The sequence below is a fragment of the Chiloscyllium punctatum genome, chromosome 8 (genome assembly GCF_047496795.1).
Source record: "Chiloscyllium punctatum isolate Juve2018m chromosome 8, sChiPun1.3, whole genome shotgun sequence".
Classification (NCBI taxonomy): domain Eukaryota; kingdom Metazoa; phylum Chordata; class Chondrichthyes; order Orectolobiformes; family Hemiscylliidae; genus Chiloscyllium; species Chiloscyllium punctatum.
In genome coordinates, this window is record NC_092746.1 from 10,135,957 (window position 1) to 10,156,596 (window position 20,640).

The 20,640-nt window shown below is 41.2% G+C and overlaps 1 protein-coding gene across 2 annotated transcripts in view; it reads right to left on the reverse strand.

The window, feature by feature from the left end:
- Positions 1-20,640, reverse strand: part of adamts16 (ADAM metallopeptidase with thrombospondin type 1 motif, 16) — a 247,140-nt gene that overhangs the window by 154,405 nt on the left and 72,095 nt on the right. For both annotated transcript variants that reach the window (XM_072575156.1, XM_072575155.1), the window contains exons 4-7: positions 20,163-20,448; positions 17,430-17,629; positions 12,558-12,641; positions 11,259-11,418 (exon numbers count right to left, since the gene is read on the reverse strand). In XM_072575156.1, coding sequence (XP_072431257.1) covers positions 11,259-11,418; positions 12,558-12,641; positions 17,430-17,629; positions 20,163-20,448 — 730 coding nt within the window. The remainder of the gene's footprint in view (positions 1-11,258; positions 11,419-12,557; positions 12,642-17,429; positions 17,630-20,162; positions 20,449-20,640) is intronic.

Consider the following 20,640-nt stretch of genomic DNA (forward strand, 5'->3'; position numbering starts at 1 on the left):
ACCTAACCTGCACATCTTTGGACTGTGGGAGGAAACCGGAGCACCCAGAGGGAACCCACGCAGATACAGGGAGAATGTGCAAACTCCAGACAGACAGTCACCTGAGGGTGGAATCAAACCTGGGATCCTGCTACTGTGAGGTAGCAGTGCTAACCACTGAGCCACCGAGCCGCCTTAACATTGCACAGGCATAATGCATGATCATAAATTTATTAATAGTTCTTGTGTAACAGCAATTTCACTCCATGTTTCCAAGCACTCAAACATATATAAGGTTAAATTATTCAGTGAATAACGTGTGTTCAATAAAAGCTTTTATCGCCCTCCTTTCTGTGCAGAAAGGCATTCTCAGCAGCAGGGAAAATCAGGTTGGGAACAAATTGGTCTTACACAAGGACCCCTTTGCGATCTGAAGATCATTCATTTTGCATGTGTTCTCATGTATATGTTCCATAGGCAGGCTGAGAAACTCTTGGTGAGATGAAATGTTTTACTTTTCAAACATCAAGTGAGCAAAGAACGTTATATTCAAGGCAACTTCCATTGCACCATCTCACTTTACTCTAAAAGGAGGAAACAAAATAAACCATTCCTTTCTATCCTCTTCCCTTTCACAAAATTACTTTGCCAACATCTTTTTTTGAAGTTGACTTTTAGCTGGGAAAATTGCAAACTAAATATCTGGTAACTTGATGCATCGCCAACTTTTGCCTTTTGAGCATCCTGAAATATTCAGCTACTGTGCCTGGTCGAGGGTAGTAAAAGGGTAGCAAGAGGTTCTTAAAATTATTAAAAGAAAGTGATGGCCAATTGAACACTATCCTCCGAGAGATGGAGGGTGGGTAAAAAATGAGGGGGAACCAGAAGGTGCAGAGGAATTGAATAAACGTTAGTCTTCACGTAAGATGATGCAAATATCATTCCATGATTTGGAGGTGCCAGTGTTGGACTGGGATGGACAAAGTTTAAAAAAAATCACACAACACCAGGTTATAGTCCAACAGGTTTATTTGGAAGCACTAGCCTTTGGAGCGCCGCCCCTTCATCAGTTGGTTGTGTAGTATAAGATCGTAAGACACAGAATTTATAGCAAATGTTTAGTGCGATGCTTGGTTTCAGTTCTTTCATATGTAAATCCTAGAACCTTTTTTAAAGTTACATTCTCAAGTGAACTTTAACAATAGGTGCCATGTCAGCTCAGATAATGCATTGAAGGTGTGAGGTGCCATGTCGCAATGTTCAGACGGATTCTATGTCTAAAAAAGGAATTTGCATGGATTCGTCCAGTTCTTGAGCAAAATAAAATGTAATTCTGCGAGTATAAATTCACTCCACAAATTTATGTATTTTGGGGGGGGGGGGGGGGAGGGGGGGAAGGAGGTATGAGTGTCTGAGAGAGTGAGTGTGTGAAAGAGAGAGTGTATGTGCAAAAGAGAGTGTGAGTGTGCGAGTGAGAGTGTGCACAGTGGGCTCACCTCTAGTGTGACATGAGCCCAAGGTCTTGGTTGAGGCCATGCTCACGGCTACTGAACCTGGTTATCAGCCTCTGTTTGGCCACTTTCCGTTGTTGCCAGAATTACATTTTATTTTGCTCAAAAATTGCATGAATCCATCTAAGATTCTGTAAATTCCTTCTTTTAGAAATAGAATCAGTCTGAACATTGGGGCACAGACAGCTTCACACAGGGTACCTCACACCTTCAATCTGAGCTGACATGGCACCTGTTGTTAAAGTTCAATTACATATGACAGAACTGAAACCAACATGGTCATTCTAAAAGATGAGAGACGTAACAAACAATCCAGGTCTTTTTCAATATATAATTTCAGTTGCATCACATTGTAAACTTTTGCTATAAATTATGTCTTAACGATCTTATACCCCACAACAAACTGCTAAAGGAGCGGTGCTCCGAAAGCTATTGTTTCCAAATAAATCTGTTGGACTCTAACCTGGTGTTGTGAGATTTTTAACAAGATAATTTCAATAATACAAATAATCAAGGGGCTAAAGGTCAATGGAGGAGGAAGTAAGCACAATAACTATCACCAGAGAAAAAGTACTTTGGATATTAATGAAATCCAAGACCGAAAAGTCCTTTAGATCTGATGGGATGCAATTGAGGAAATTAAAGGAAGTAGCAACAGTTAGTGGATGTATTGGTGGCAATCTTTCAAGAATCTTGAGATTTGGGGAAAGTCCCAGACAATTGGAAAAGTGCCAACATGACACCCTTTTACAGAAACAGAGAGAAACAAAAAACATGTGAGAATAGGCCAATTATCTTAACACCTGATGGTCAATGGGAAAATGTTACAGTCTATTATAAAGGATGCAATGGCAGAGCATTTAGAAACACAATCAAACAGAGTAAACATGGCTTCATATCTGAAAAATTTATTAGAAGTCTTTGAGAAGATAACAATCAGGATGCATGAAAGAAAAGCAGTAGGTGTAATATATTTGGATTTGGTGAAGTACTGCACATAAAGCAACCTATTAAGATAAGAACCGATGGTGTTGGAGATAGCAATATCACCATGAGTGGTGGATTGACTAACAAGTTGGAGACGGGGTTGGAAGTAGGTTTTCAGGATGGCAACCTATAATGAGTGGAGTGCCAAAGGGATCGGTGCTCGGGCCACAATCATTTATAACATAGATTAATGACATGGATGATGAATGCCAATGTACGACTGCCAATCTTTCTGATGACAAAAATGGATGGAGATGATGAGGATGATCCAAAGAGTGTCGAGAGAGGAACATAGACAGGTAAAGCAAGTTGGACAAAAATGTGACAGATGGAGTGTAATGTGGCAAATTGAAGCTTTTCATGCTGACAGAAGGAATTGGAGGATAAAGATAATTTCAATGCAGAAAACTGTAGCTCAGAGGGATTTTAAAGCCCTAATGCATTAATCAGAAATATCTAGCAGATAAGATCAGCAGTCACAGGGAAGGCCAGTGGAATCTTGGTCTTTATTTAGATTAGATTAGATTCCCTACAGTGTGGAAACAGGCCCTTCGGCCCAAAACGTCCACACCGACCCTCTGAAGAGTAACCCACCCCCCCCTCTCTGTCTGACTAATGCACCTAGCAACTATGGACAATTTAGCATGGCTAATCTACCTGACCTGCACATCTTTGGAATGTGGGAGGAAACCGGAGCACCCGGAGGAAACCCACGCAGACACAGGGAGAATGTGCAAACTCCACACAGACAGTCACCTGAGGCTGGAATTGTACCTGGGTTCCTGGCGCTGTGAGGCAGAATGCTAACCACTGAGCCACCGTGCCGCCCATTTCAAAGGGAATGGAGTATAAAAATAGTGAAATCGCACTAAAATTATGCAAGGTGCTAGTCAGACTACACCTGGAATACAGGGAACAGTTCTGATCCCCTCATCAAAGGAAAGGTAGCCTGGCATTGGAGGTAGTCCAGAGGAGGTACACAGGGTAAATGCTTGTATGAAGGAGCTGTTTTATGCAGAAAGGTTAAGTAGGTTGAGCCTACTTTTAGATATAATAAAACTGAGAGATGACCTTATTGAAAAAGACAAGACTCTTAGGAGGCTTGACGGGACAGATACAGAGTGGTGCACGGCAGATGTGGCGTGGTTGCTTCCCCTTGAGAGAGAGTCTGGGACTAGAGGGCAACATCTCGTAATAAGTGGTCACCTACTTAAGACAGAGATTAGGAGGATGTTTTTTCTCTTAGAGGTGACCGAGTCTGTGGAATTATTAACCCCAGAAGGCTGTAAATGATAGGTCATTCAGTGTATTTGAGGCTGAAATAGATTTTTTAAATCAGTAAGGGAATCAAGGATTATGGATAGGAAAATGAAGTTCAGAATTATCAGATCAGTTATGATCTCGTTGACTGATGGAGAAAATTCACTGGGCTGAATCATAGAATCCCTACAGTGTGAAAAAAGGCCTTTCAGCCCAGCAGGTCCACACCAACCCTCCAAAGAGTAGCCCACCCAGACCCATTCTCCTACTACTCTACATTTATCCCAGACTAATGTGCACTTAACCTGCACATCCCTGAACACTATGGGCAATCTAGCATTCGCCAATTCACCTGATCTGTACATCCTTAGATGGTGGGTGGAAACCGAAGCACGCGGAGGAAACGCACGCAGACACGGGGAGAATATGCAAACTCATACAGACAGACAGTCACCTGAGGTGGGAATTGAACCCAGGTCTCTAGCACTGTAAGGCATCAGTGCTAACCACTGAGCCACCATGTCACTGTGAGCTGAATGGGCTGAATGTTTGACTCTTTCTCCTGTAGTTTACGGTCTACACCTAGAGCCTGGGAATTCCTTTCCTTCCCACAGGACATTCTATTTTACTGTTCTCCTTTAAAGCATTCCCTGAAACAAAACCTCTTTTACATCTCTTACCTTGGTTCACTCTGGTTAAACTTCTGAGAAGTTGCTTGGGACATTTTTCTACATTAAACATTAGATTAGATTAGATTAGATACCCTATAGTGTGGAAACAGGCCCTTCGGCCCAATAAGTCCACACCGACCCTCCGAAGAGCAACCGACCCTCCAAAGAGCAACCGACCCAGACCCATTCCCCTTCACTTACCCCTGACTCATCCACCTAACACTACGGGGAATTTAGCATGGCCAATTCACCTAATCTGCACATTTTTGGACTGTGGGAGGAAACTGGAGCACCCGGAGGAAACCCACGCAGATGCAGGGAGAAAGTGTGAACCCCACACTGACAGTACACATTTTTGCTGTTCAATGACTGTGCTGACCTGAGCAATAGTGGGCAATAATCTTACTAAGTCATTTGCTCACCAATTACAGAATCAGTCCCATATACATTTCATTGATTTCAATCCCTCATGCAATGAAATTAAAAATACATTCTAGGAATACGCCTGGAGGAAGAACGCCTCATCTTCCGCCTCGGAACACGTCAACCCCAGGGCATCAATGTGGACTTCAACAGTTTCCTCATTTCCCCTTCCCCCACCTCACCCTAGTTCTAAACTTCCAGCTCAGTAACTGTCCCCTTGACTTGTCCGGACTTGTCCTACCTGCCTATCTCCTTTTCCACCTATCCACTCCACCCTTTCCTCCTTGACCTATCACCTTCATCTCCTCCCCTACTCACCCATTGTACTCTATGCTACTTTCCCCCCACCCCCACCCTCCTCTAGTTTATCCCTTCACGCTTCAGGCTCACTGCCTTTATTCCTGATGAAGGGCTTTTGCCCGAAACGTCGATTTCGAAGCTACTTGGATGCTGCCTGAACTGCTGTGCTCTTCCAGCACCACTAATCCAGAATCTGGTTTCCAGCATCTGCAGGATTGTTTTTACCGAGTACATTCTAGGAAAGACAATATTTCAAACTAGACCATGCCAATGCTCATGTATTCTTTTTGAAAGTCTACATTGTATGAAAAAGTTCAATGTAATCATTCCATAGGAATAGCAAATGACTTTATCATCAGGTTCAGGGAATTCAGATACAGTGAAACCTGAATACATCATGAAATTGTTTAGTGTGACTGCTCTGCCCTCCCATGTGTAGACGTAGGGAATAATTTCCTGCGTGCGCCCTTCAGGAACTCTGCCCTTCTGAAGAAGCCAGTTGTGTTACATTTCTTCTCCATTTATAAGCATGATATAAACCTGGTCCTGTTTGGATAAAGTGTTTAAACAAACAAAATCAGGTGGATCTGGATTTCTGCAACTACATTTTTATTTCAGACTTTAGAGTAAAGCATACCAGCCAGAAAGATCCCAGTGCCTGAAAGGGTTCTGGGGGTGTTTCAAAATATAATGTCATAGCTCCCCTCTTGTCGTCAGCCTGGCAGCACGATTCCTGCACGCTATCTGATTTGGTGTCTGGACCAGCCACTTGTTCTAGCTTCTGACAGACCCAATATAAAATGAGGTGGGAGGCAATGAATAGCTCCTCTTGCTGCAGTATCTGATATGGGTGTAAGTGTGTGCCAGTTTGCAGCATATCCAAGAAAGTCCAAGGTAATGCAATGGGGCAGTACCTGATTTCCACCCTTTCCGTTTTCTCTGTCTCTGTTCAATGCCAATTCACGGGCACAGAAGAAAGGAAAATCTACATTGTACAGTCTCACACATGTCTCACCATTTTGGTACATGCCCTCGTTACTCGTGTCATGGCGTTCATGGGTGAATCACAAGGACCACCAGTAGTTTCCTATGACACCACGGCCAGGAATCCACAGGGTGTGTTGATTCCTAGTTCCTTGAAAGTGGAGTTGTAGATAGATAGGATAGTGAAAGCAGCATTTGGTATACTTTCCTTTATTGGTCAGAGCATTGAGCACAGGAGTTGGGAGGTTATTTTGCAGCTGTACAGGATATTGGTTAGGCCACTTTTGGAATATAGTGTGCAATTCTGGTCGCCTTCATAACGGAAAGATGTTGTGAAACTTGAAATGGTTCAGAAAAGATCTACAAAGGTGGGCCAAGATTGGAGGGTTTGAGCTATAGGGAGTGGTTGAATAGGCTGGGGGCTGTTTTCCCTGGAACGTCGGAGGCTGAGGGGTGACCTTATAGAGGTTTATAAAATCATGAGGGGCATGGATAGGGTAAATAGACAAGTTGTTTTCCCTGGGGTGGGGGAGTCCAGAACAAGAGGGCACAGGTTTAGGGCGAGAGGATAAGATATAAAAGTGACCTAAAAGGCAACGTTTTCATGCAAAGGGTGGTATGTATATGGAAAGAGCTGCCAGAGGAAGTGGTGCAGATTGGTACAATTAGAGCATTTAATAGGTATCTAGATGGGTATATGAATAGGAAGGGTTTGGAGGGCTATGGATCAAATGGGACTAGATTAAGTTAGGCTATCTGGTCGGCATGGACAAGTTGGACCAAAGTGTCTGTTTCCATGCTGTACATCTCTATGACTCTATGGTCACAGAATACAGTTATCCCCTTAACCGTAATCGTTATATATGTCTTTCTCCCTTGAAACTATGATGAAAACATTTTTGGGAACAAAATCAATCACACCTTCATAATCTTTAAGCAAGGAAAACAAGGTAAGATAAGTCTGTACATGAATATGCACCACACGGTTCATTCCAGGTACAATGTCAGGAGTCAAATGCTGGAGTCTATATTGACGTTAAAAGACTAATTGGTACATTTATCTGGAGGCTTTGTACACAACTGAATTTGAGGTCCAAAAAGTGGAAAAAGTAAGATATTTAATATGGCAAAGATCCAGATGGTTTTGTCAACCACATGGGTTTTTCTCCTGTTGGCAAACAGAGTATAAAGAAGATCTTTTTCTCCAAGTTTGTGCCAATGTTTTAATTACTTTTAACAACCACAGGAAAATGCAATCCTTGGTATGAACACAGTACAGATATGGCATTTGCCTTTGCCTCAACATTCAAGTGTAACAACAATAACTACAACCTGTCTTGAACTTCCGAAGTAGATGTGACGATCAGGAAGGCACAACGATCTCTCTTCGTCCTCAAGTGGCTCAGAAAATTCAGCATGTCCATAAGGACCCTCACCAACTTCTCCAGATGCACCACTGAAAGCAGACTGTCGGGGTGCATAACAGCCTGGTACGGCAACTGCTCTGCCCAGGACTATAAGAAACTACAGAAGGTGGTGCGCACAGCCCAGACCATCACAGAAGCTAATCCTGCATGTATGGACTCCATTTACACAGCTAGCTGCTGCAGAAAGGCTGCCAATATCATCAAAGATGAGAGTGTGGTGCTGGAAAAGCACAGCCAAATCGGCAGCATCCAAGGAGCAGGAGAATCGACATTTCGAGCATAAGCCTTTCATCAGGAATATGGCTTCATTCCTTACGAAGGGCTTATGCTCGAAATGTTGATTCTCCTGCTCCTCGGATGCTGCCTGATCGGCTGTGTTTTTCCAGCATCACATTCTCAACTCTGATCTCCAGCATCTGTAGTCCTCACTTTCTCCTAAAATCATTAAAGACTCATTGTATCCTGGTAATGTTCTCCTACAAGCTCTTCCATTAGGCAGAAGATATAGAATCCTGAACACATGCACTAAGAGGTTCAGGAACAGCTTCTTCCTGACTGTTATTAGACTGATGAATGGACTCTCTAGCCTCAAATAATGCTAATCTTGCTAACAGTGGTCTCACCTTGCACACGTCCTGTGCAATGTAACCTGCATGCCTCTGTCTAAGTCTTTTTGTTCTGTACATCCTTGCTTACTATGATCTGCCTATACTGCTCATAACCAGATCTTTTCACTGTATTTCGGTACACATGACAATAGATCAATCAAATCACCTTTGTATGATGCAAATAGGGGTTTAAATGGATGAGGTGATGGTGTAGTGGTAATGTCCCTGGGTTCAAATCCTGCCATGTGGATGGTGAAATCTGAATTTAATAAAATCTGGAATTTAAAATGAGTCTAATGCTGACTATGCAACCACTATCAATTGATGACTGTAAAGCCATCATTGATTATTGGGAGTGGCACAGTGGCTAGCACTGCTGCCTCATAGCACTAGGGTCCCAGGTTCAATTCCAGCCTTGGGCGACTCTCTGTGTGAAGTTTGCACATTCTCCCTGTGTCTGCGTGGGTTTTCTCTGGGTGCTCCGGTTTCCTCCCACAGTCCAAAGATGTGCAGGTCAGGTGAATTGGCCATGCTAAATTGTCCATAGTGTTAGATGCATTAGTCAGAGGGAAATGGGTCTGGGTGGGTTACTCTTTGGAGGGTCACTATGGACTGGTTGGGCCGAAGGGCCTGTTTCCACACTGTAGGGAAACTAAACTAATACTTTCATTGGGTTGGATTCTGAAAATTATTGCCCTCTGCCCACCACAAGAGTGGTGATTTCGAAATCAATAATTTCAAAAGGGAAACTCAATATGTATTTGAAAGAAAAACTTGTAGGGCTATTAAGTTCAAGAGAGAGAATAGCACTGACCAGATTTCTCCCCAAAGTATCAATGTAAACTCAATGAGCCAAGCAACCTTCTTCTGCACTATAAATAACATTATGATATGATGTTTGAAACTCAGTATCAGAATGGAGAGCTTTCAGCTCCCTTCACATCTCCCTTCAATTGGTAGATTCATCGAGTCATACAGCGTGGAGACAGGCCCTTCGGCCCATACTGGTCCATGCCGACCAAAATATCCATCCATGCTAACCCCATTTCCTTGCACTTGGTCAATATCCTTATAAGATTAAAATGGCACTGGAAAAGCACAGCAGGTCAGGCAGCATTCGAGTAGTAGGGATGAAGGGCTTTTGCCTGATACGTCGATTTTCCTGCTCCTTGGATGCTGCCTGACCTGCTGTGCTTTTCCAGCACTACTCTAATCTTGACTCTAATCTCCAGGAACTGCAGTACCCCACTTCTGCCATATCCTTCTAAACCTTTCTTATTCATGCATTTGTCCAAATGCCTTTTAAATGTTGTTAATGTACCTGCCTCAACTACTTCTGCCTTCAGCTCATTCCATATTTGTACCACCTTCTGTGTAAAAAGGCTGCCCCTCAAGTTTGCTTTCATTCTTTCCCCTCTAACCTGAAACTGATGCCCTCTAGTCCTCAATTCCCCAACCTTGGGAAAAAGACTGGGAATGCATTCACCCTATCCATGCCTCTCATGATCTATAAGATTCCCTCCTCAGTCTCTTATGCTCTAAAGAAAAAAGTCCTAGCTTGTCTAACTTTTCCTTATAACTCAGGCCGTTCAGCCCTGGCAACATGCTTGTGAATTTCTTCTTCACTCTTTCCAGTTTAATAACACCCTTCCTATAGCAAGGGGACTAAAACCAAACACCATATTCCAAATGCAGCCTCAGCAAAGTCCTTTACAAATGCAACATAACTTCCCAACCTCTACACTCATAGCCCTGACTGATGAAAGCCAGTGTGCTTCACAGCCCTGTCTATCTGTGACTCCACTTTCATTATGCCACTTAATAGAAGAACAAAATCTAATGTAAAGCAATCATAGTTGAATTGATAAACCTAAGCATTAGGTTCATAAGCATATTATTAATAACATCATGTACTTTAAAAAACCTGTTCAGACACGTCATGACATATCTTCCACCCTACCACATAGGACATAAAACCTTCTAGTCCAGTACAGGGATACTATCACTGCACCACAACAGTCTTTAAAATCAAGGATACTGGTGAAGCCAGAATTAGATGAGCACAAATATCTCAAGATGGGCTGAAGGAGAGAGGAGGGGTGAGGCGATGGAAAGATTTGAAAATAAAAATGAAAATGTTAAAAATCAGGGCACTGTTTAAGAGAGAGAGAGAGAGAGAGAGAGTGTGTGTGTGTGCGTGTGAGAGAGAGAGAGAAAGAGATGGGACTTCATGCAAGATTAGTGTTCCGCATTTAAAGGTTCAGATTGAATGGACTGATGGAGCGTGATGATGCAGAACTGAAATCTTTTTCTGGACAGGACTCAAAAATCTCACACAGAAGGTGGGTGCGATGGCTTGGTAGGTGTAAAGCAGAGACATCAATTTAATTTTCTTAACATTGTCATATCAATCTATTTAGCTGGAAGAGACCTTCTATTTTGTTTTCTGAATAGAAGTTGGAAGACGGGAACAATGACTTCAAAGTCTTCCAAAATATTGGGAATGTTTATCATGTTGCTATGAGCCATTAACAATGACAATACTATGGTGGAGAATCTAGGCCAAGATGAGTTTAACTAAGTGCTTTCTGATCTGTAATATTTTCTTTTATTTTTACTATTCTCATTAATACCACTATATATCAATATCAGTCACACATAACAAATGATATGAAGCACATCTTTTAATAAAACAAATTTGCATGAGATAGGAATTGAATATATTAAGGTAGCACAATTGAAAGACACAATGATTGAGGTGAGTGAAGCTTGAGCTATTTCATGAATCATCCGAGTAAAAACAAAGCTTTTGTTTACAATTCAAATCACCCATCGCAGATTTCTGCTTTCTTTCTCTATCTGCTCTTTTCACTGGTGTTCTGCTGTTCTCACATCTTTGCTAAACCCATTAAAATAAGACAAATGCGAAAATTGGTTTTGCCGTGTAATGTGGCGCAACGAGTTGCAGAACATGAAATCTTTCGGGATTCAGAATCACAGATAAATTCACCTCACTCCACATTGAGCTAAAGAGATGACTGCTTCACATTTTGCATGGAAAATGTGTTTCATAACTTATTAAGTATCAAAACCATTTAATGAGTTCACCTAAAGTATCACAAGGCTCATTCTTCCAAGAACAAATGTCAAGGCCTGTCAGCAGAATGGCATGATCATGACGATTACCATCTTTGCCCACCAATCCCGACTGCCACTGACAGAAGCTGTTCAAAGTGCGATCTGCATGATGGTTTATTAAAAGACCTGGCTGTCAAATTAAAAAGGCAAAGGAAAAAGAATTAAGTTCAAAGGAGGTCATAAATTGGCCCTTCCAATTTGCTTTATTTAGTGAAATAACTGTGAAAGATCAAATGAGCAAGGATGGTAGGCAACAAGCTTGCATAGACAGTTTCTGTAGTTCATTAAGTGGTTCAGTGCTTCATGAAAGGATGAATGTGTTGACAATGTTGCAACTTTAAGGCAACGCTGGAATTTGCAAATTATACCCTTACATGAAATTCCTAATGGCAATTGCGAAGGTATCAAATTAAGACTAAGTCAAATCAGGCACCAGAAGGCAATGCCAACAAGATAGTGGGCACATATTTAACATTCTTCTGGTGAAGTCAAGAGGAAATAAATTTGAGGGATACAGGTGTAAGATTCTAAACCTTTTATGAAGAGCACTGTCACCATGATCTAACAGAACCGAAACATGAGTATAATTCAACAATATCAACTTATATCTGTACTGCATCTTTAATATAAAAAGATATCCTAAGGCAGGTCGCTGGAGCATTATGAAATATGACAATAACCACATAAGGAGAGACATTGCTGGTTGACTAACAGCTTTGTCAAAGAGGTAGGTTTCAAGCGGTGCCATAGATGATAGAAGCGAGGTAAAGGGCAGAAATCCAGAAGTTGATTGCTATGGAAAACTGTCAGCATGGCCACCATCGGTGGAGCAATTAAAATCAGGGATGCTCAAGACACTCGAATTCGGCGAGGTAGCTCAAGAGTGCTGTGGGGTTGGAGTAAATTACGGAGATGGTGAGGGGCAAGGTCAAGAAGGATGTAAGAGCAAAGATGGAGACTTTAAAATCAAGGCATTCCCTGAGCAGGAGCCACTGTAAGTCAGTACGCATGGGTTGACGTGTGAACAGCTGAGAGCTAGGACTAAGAGTTCAGGTATTGGAATGGTCAAGCCCAGAAGCAAAAACGGCATGAAACATAGGTCTCAGCAGAAGCTTAACTGAAAAAGTGGGGAGGCTGAGCATTGTTACACTAGGTGGAAAAAGCATTAGTGGTAGTTTAGAGAAAATAATTTGTACAAATTGACTGTATACATACACATTACAAAACAAAGCACATCGAGGATTATCTAATTTAATTTGAAATTGTTACCTGATCTTCTTCAAGTAGGACAATCCCAACGATTACAATATTTATGTTTCCTCCTATCGTGCCATCCTTAAACAGAGTGGACACCTTGAAGGAGGCAAAAGAAAAATTGTAGATTTATGTCTGTGTCACATTTCATTGACGGAATGCTACAAGCATAAAAACAAAATAATGCATTTTTTTAAAAAGGTCTCGATTGAAAGTTAGTGAATGAAAATCACAATGCAAAACGCTCAAGAAACATAAGCCCCTAAGATAGGAACGGGATAAGGCCCTTGAGTCTGCCCCGCCATTCAATGGAACCATGGCTGATCCAACACTCCTCACATCCACAACCCCCAACTGCCCTACCAATCAAGAATTGATCTAGCTCAGCCTTAAATCTACATAAGGGCCATGCCCCCACAGCTCTCTGTGGCAAGATGTATTAAAGACTACAACTCTCAGAGAAGAAAGTCCTCTTCATCTCAGTTTTAAATTGCTGCTCGTTTATTCTGAGACTATGTCCTCTTGTCCCATGATGGGAAACATCCTCTCAGCATTTTGCCTGAGGAGCTCCTTAAGAATTCTGTGTGTTTCAATGAGATCACATTTGATTCTTCTGTACTTCAGCGAGTTCAGTCCGAAACTGTTTAGCCTTTGTTCATGACCTAATATCTTCACACCAGGGATCACCCCAGTGAACCTTCTCTGAACTGCCTCCAATTAAGCAAGATTTTGCCTTAAATACCGAGACAAAAACTGCTCACAGTACTCCAAATAAGGTCTCACCAGCACCTTCTACAGTTGCAGTAAGACTTCTCTACTCTTATACACAAGTCCCTTGAAATAAGGGCCAGCATTCCATTAGCGTTCCTGATTTCTTGCTATTCCTGGGAGCTAGATTTCTGTATTTTGTGCAAAAGTACCCCAAATTCTTTGTGTCACAGCTTTCTGCAGTTTTTTTCCATTTAAATAATATTCTGTTCCCCCTGCCAAAATGAATTTCACATTTTCCTATGTTACACTCCATTTACCAACTTTTTGACCTACCAATATCACTGTGAATGGTATATATCCCTCTCCCAACTTGCTTTTCCATCTACTTTACCTGAAAAAGAACTCATTATCTCCACTGTCGAGAGTGTAGCGCTGGAAAAGCATAGCAGGTCAGGCAGCATCCGTGGAGCAGGTGAATCGATGTTTCCAGCGTAAGCCTTCAGCAGCCCCACTTTCCTGATGAAGTGCTTATGCCTGAAACATTGATTCTCCTGTTCCTCTGATGCTGCCTAACCTTTTCCAGCACCACACACTCTCGACTCTGATCTCCAGCATCTGCAGTCCTCACATTCTCCTCGTCTCCACTCACTGTTTTGATTTAAAATATTTTGTAAGATATAAAATCAACACTTAAAAATATGCAACAAGTTTAACACAAAACTCAAGATGTCACCCTAAAACTTGGTTGTCGCCTCTATATCACAAACTGCACTTAAATATATGGAATGTTTGGGTTTTTACTTACAGCATCACAGATTTTTACAACACATCATTAGAAGTGAATCATTTGATGTTTCTGGTTTGTCTCCATAAAAGGACTTTCAGTACATCAATACCTTTAATTACAGAAGACCCACTACTTCACAGTTGATGTCACAACTACAGACATCACTCTATTTCGAATGTCTGATGTTTAAAGTGTTTTGACTCAAATCACTGAAGTATTTTGCAGGACAGTGTACAAGATATTCATATGATCACTCAAGATCTACTTAAGTACAAGGTCAAAAACCCCAAAAAATAAATTCAGACAGAAATTCAAATTGTTCGCATACTCAAATAAGGACATTTTGATTCCTAAAATTTAATGGCCTGCCAGACAGCTATGCAATTGCAGAAATGTTCTTCAATGAAGCTGGTCCCTGAATTATCTTGTCTCCTTTTCTAGGAATAGTTATCAATAAATGTTTTCCATAAACTCATATCTTCACAGTTACTTTGAATATGCTGCCTCACCACCTGCTTCCTAGAAGGATTCCATTCCATTCTCTGTCTCAAGAGGAGGTAGAGAGTCTGCAAAGGATAGAGACATGCCAAGAGAATGCATTAAGAATATGCAGCTGAGGTGCATTGTGGGAAAATGTAAACTAGCCCACAGTGAGTGGGAAAACTGAAATGAGAAGAACTTGCATAATTCATTAGTACAGAGAGTTCTGAACGTTCTGTGTATGAATCACAAAAAAATTGGTATGCAGAAAGAACAAGCCATCAAAAAAGCAAATCATGGTTGGTATTTATTGCAAGGGCAATGAAATATAAAACAGATAAACTTTACTGCAGCTGTTTGGTTCGGCCATATTTGGAAACGGTGCATGCTTCTGGTCTCCTTATTTGGAAAACAATATATTTGCACTAGAACCAGTTCAGAGAAAGCTCACCCAACTCATTCCTGGGATAAAGATCATGAACTAACAAAATTGAGGTAAGAGTCATTAGCGATTTCTTTGTAACATGCAAAATCTCGAGGGGACTGGATAGTGTGCACACTGAGTGATGCTTCCTTGTGGCAGAGGGAGACGAGACTAGTTTAAGAATAAAAAACACAGTCTCCCATTTAAAATGGAGAATAGCAGAATTTTTATCACTCAGAGGGTTATTAGTGTCTGGAATTCTCCTCCCTCAAGAACGGGGAAGATTGGATCACTGAATTTATTCAAAACAGAATTAGATTTTGTTTTGATAAACATGGGTTCAAAGGGTACAAGTGGAATACAGCAACGCAGAGTTCAGACCACAAACAGATTAGCCACTATCTTACCAAATGGTGAAGCAGCCTTGAAAGGCTCAAAAGCTGCACTAATTTTTTCCAGAGTAACTTTTCTCTGACAGACTCAGGGAGGAAAATGAATAGATGGATCTCTATGGCTTCTGCATTCAGGCTTTTGCTTTGCTTAACCTCTGGTCTGCCATTATTGAAAACATTGCAGTGTCAGGTATTTCATAGATCTTCCAAGTCATGGCCAATCTCCTGCAAGTTTCATTTTATGCCAGTAACACTAGATTCCTTTCAACTTTTTGTTCCAACAGATCTTACAAAACAAAGGCTGAATACATTTGAATGTTGCTCAGTTGTCCCTGTGATGCTGCCTGTCGCTTATGCCCCTCAACTATTTTGTGAAAACTGACAACTGTCAGCTAACCACAAAACCAAATTTTTAGTTTGCATGCCTTCCATCACAGAATTACAAAATACATGCTTATTAAACATTGCTCAGGTACAGGTAGACACCCATTTATCCAAAATCCCGAAATGTGAAAAGCTCCAAAATCCAAAGGTGGTTTTGTGAAGTTTTTATTTCAATAACAAGGTTGTTTGGTGTGTAAACAGTTAATCCAACTCCACACCCACTCGGTGCGTGTCACTCAGATGTGACGGGGGGGCGTGGCCCAGCACCGACAGGCCTCAATCCTGTCTCAGGGCCCGTAGTAGATTAGATTAGATTAGATTAGATTAGATTACTTACAGTGTGGAAACAGGCCCTTCGGCCCAACAAGTCCACACCGCCCCGCCGAAGCGTAACCCACCCATATCCCTACATCTACATCTACCCCTTACCTAACACTACGGGCAATTTAGCATGGCCAATTCACCTGACCTGCACACATTTGGACAGTGGGAAGAAACCGGAGCACCCAGAGGAAACCCACACAGACACGGGGACAATGTGCAAACTCCCCACAGACTGAGGCTGGAATTGAACCTGGGACCTTGGTGCCCTTGGTAAGATATTTTTAAAATTTCACTGTCAAACTATCACCTTTTCCGAAATTCGAAAATTTCTGAATTCTGAAAACCAGCTGGTCCTGAGTATTTCAGATCAAGGATTGTATACCTCTGATATTCATTAGGTTACCTGAAACTGACAAAACGTAACTGCCTTGCACAAATGAGCAGAATTAAAAATAAACTTACTGAAGCCCATTATGTAAAAGGATGCTGAAAGTTCCCTCGTTTCAATGGCATCATAATAGCTTTGACAACGAGATACCGAAACTCTTCATTAACACAGGATGCCCCTACTGTGTTATACTAGTCAGTTATTACACAACCAAAACTCCCCCTTGTGAAAATACATAATTGCAAGCTTGTTTGCTGGTTGCAGGATGGAATGCCAACACCAACTCTCTCTCAACTAGATCTCCGAGCTTGTACTTTAACTGTGTTACAAATTGGAATATATCAAAGAAATTAAACAGAAATGGAGCTTCCAGTGCTATTGCATCCACTTTGGGAAAGGACAGATAGTCTCTTTTTAAGTAGCTTCCAGAAGAATAGCTTACATTGGCCACATCACCACTGGGCTTTAAAGCCACCAAATGAAGCTCATAATGTCAAGTTTATTTACTTATGCACTTGAAAAACGCCACCTCCCCATCCTGTAACTTGCTCTGTATATATGTGTCGGTCTCCGTGCGTGTGTCACGAAGGATTCAGGATGGGTTGTTCTCTTTTTATGCTTTACACATTACTTCAAAGAGTTTACCATAAAAACAAACTCCTTAATTGCAGCAACTCGAGATCTGTCTGCCTTATTTCTTCAAATAGTTTTATACATGAACAATTACATCGAAAATTGAGGAAACATAAAATTAAGAAATAGTCAACACTCTTACAAACAACTTTAAGAATCAAAAGAGAGGAACATATTCATCCCTCAGGACTTGGTTACAGCAAAATGAACAGCTCCAATTTACTAATCGATACATGCAATGAATGGCAAGACGAATGGAGAACACCAATTTTGAAGAATGCACCTTGCACCAATGTTGGATAGTACTTTTGCCGGTAAATATGAGGTTGATTGGAATGAAATATATTTATTTACTTAGCCTTACCATATTTAGTATAGTTAACACATAAGTAGTTATGTTTTCGCTGCCATGGTTTTCAATCATCTTCTTGTCCACCACAACTAAAGTTTCCACATTAAGCTTTTCATTCTTCCGCATCTTGAACAAGGACCGCTTGTTTCTGGGTAAGAACCGATACTCATCTGGGAGAATATACATGTCTGTTTCTGGGGGTTTTGGCATATCTGCAGAAAAAGAATGGTCAATAAATCATGCAGTGGCTTTTAAAGAATTTTTGAATTCTAAAGAACTGCAGAGAGCATGTGCTGTCTGTAAATAGATAAAAAGTTGCAGAAATTCACCTACTTAGCTAAAATAAAATTTACTCGGATCTACAAATTGAAACAATGAGACTGGAGAGGTTTAGGTTAGATTCCCTACAGTGTGGAAGCAGGCCCTTCAGCCCAACAAGTCCACAATGACCCTCCGAAGAGTAATCCACCCAGACCCATTTCCCTCTGACTAACGCACCTAACACTATGGGCAATTTAACATGACCAATTCACCTGACCTGTACATCTTTGGACTGTGGGAGGAAACCGGAGCAACTGGAGGAAACCCACGCAGACACGGGGAGAATGTGCAAACTCCACATAGTCAGTCGCCTGAGGCTGGAATTGAACCTGGGACCCTGGTGCTGTGAGGCAGCAGTGCTAACCATTGAGCCACTGAGAATCAAGTTCTCAGAATTTGGTACCTGCTAATTCATTTCCATGAGTTGTGTATGAAATATCATACATGGACAAGCCAAAAATCAGCTAATATCTACTCCAGAATATTTAAATCTGCTAATCAGCATTTCCCTTGAAAACTGAATGTGCAAAATAGCTCCTGAATGCCCACGGAATTTCTTTCAACCTATTGAGGTTGTATGGGAGAGCTGCTGGAATTCTCGATAAGAAAATCAATCTAAATGTCCAACATTTAGAGGAAACCTCAAGAGAGTGTGTCCCTAACTCAGTGTGATTTGAAACGTTGTTTCCTGCAGTAAATATGGAGGAATCAACGTGCTGAAATAACCAGCTAGTGTGGCATAAAATCTGATACTGAGATACAAGACGACAGCAGTTTGTGCCCACGTTCCTGTTGAATTAGTGATTTGCACCTAGTACAGAGATATGGGACTAGAAATTATTTCTCCCTGACGTTTGGGTACAGTAACTGCAATTCATGACCTTGCCATGCTCTTTGGAAAGATTTTGGGTGACATATAAAATTCATGCACCAGCTTGTTTATAGCGAGGTAATGAGCAGCTCCCACCTGCCCTGGACTCTATTGAGCTGCCAGTAACCTCTGTGAACCACAGGGGGCCGAGTAACATTGTATAGAGACTCTGTGGTGCAGGTAACCATCGCTTCCCACAGATGAAGTCCTTACAGAAGGGAAATTGCACCAAAGTGGTGCAAATTCCTGGGCGATCTGATTTTAATGCGCTATTAAATAATTATTTTGTTGCTTTCTCTTTGGTGAAATCACGCTTTTTGAAACTTGAATTGAGAAAGTCACCGAGGCCAATGGGAGTCCATGGCACAGTGATAATGTGAGGAGCAGGAGAATTGACATTTCGGGCATAAGCCCTTCATCAGCTCTTCCCAAAATGTCAATTCTCCTGCTCCTTGGATGCTGCCTGACCTGCTGTGCTTTTCCAGTATCACACTCTCAACTCTGAACTCCAGCATCTGCAGTCATCACTTTCTCCACAGTGATAAAGTTACTGTTCTCATAATCCAGAACCCCAGCTAATGTTCTTAGGACGTGAATTTGAATCCCACCATGACAGATGTTTGAATTTGAACTCAATGAGAATCTGGAGTAAAACATTAGTCTAATGTGGCCATATAACAACTGTTGATTGTTGTCTTTTTAGGGAAAGAAATTTACTGATCCTACGCGGTCTTGCCAACACACAAACTCAGACCCACAGCAATGTAGTTGAATTACCCTTCAGCAGTTGGGTATTGGCAATAAAATGCTGTTCTTCCCATCAAGACCCTCTTGAGCAATTAGAAAAAAAAAGTAAGGCCTGCATTGTACTGACTTTCTGGCTTTGTTAAGCTAAACAAAAGAAAGCAGGCCTCCAATTTTAAAGCATCATTGGCAGTTAACTATTTCCAAACCATCAACTGTTTGCGTCTTCACTTTCCTGGGATTCGCTGCATCCTATAAAAGAAAAGCTTTGCTTTTCCTTATCCAGTTGGAGTTATAAGTGTAAAGTATTAAGCACAAACATCAAAAAGAAAACTTTGAATCAACAATAATTAACTTTAGAAGTTAGCTTGGGAGTATAGCTTTTGTTTGAAGTTAGGAGTGAAGTGTAATTCCTCCTGGCTGTGGATGTGGAAACTGGAGCATTTATTGGATGAGAAGGAGAGTGGTTGGGCCCCTGGTGCCTATTCACCAATAAAATCCGGGGTGGACAGATTCATAAGTGGTTTTCCCATCCATTCACTAATTCAGACCATTAAGTGAGCAACTAATGCAATCTAATAATGTGTCAAGACCTCCATCACCAACATTAAATTTGATTCTAGAAGTGACTGTGTTACATTGATCTTGGGTTCAGCTGATGACTACAAACTTTCAACATTTACTTCTCGGTTTGTGAAATTTGCGCATTTTTCAATAAAATTCCCATATTGCTGTTAATTTATCAGTTATTCAGTGCAACAGAAAGAACTAAAATTTGATAAAGAAAATAAAATACTTCCCTTACATACATTTCTTGCGTCTTCCGCAGTAGTGTTGCTTTTGAAGTTGTCCATGCTTGTAGTCATTACGACGTCGGTGTTGGTGTCGATACTTATGATCATAATATCCAATTCCCACAGACCTTTGATTTATGGTTACCTCGTTATTTTGATGGTGCACGTTTGGGTCTGCAGATCTCTTATAGAGGACATGTGGATGGTGCCCTTTAGGTGCTGTGTAATTGTGCTTAAGTGCAAGGTGCTGAGGTAGAGGTGTCAAAATGTAATCAGCTTCTTCTGTCCTGATCAAACCTGACTGTAAAAGAACGTGGAAAACATTAGATTACAAAATACATCGAAAATATTCAGACTGACAAAAATAAGATGCAACCATTGTCTTTGATAAAGTATGACAAATTGGATTATTACTTTCAGAAAAACAAAACAAGTGGAAAATACAACAGCAGCCTGCTTATAAAGATCAGTGATATGGTCATGTTCAACCAAT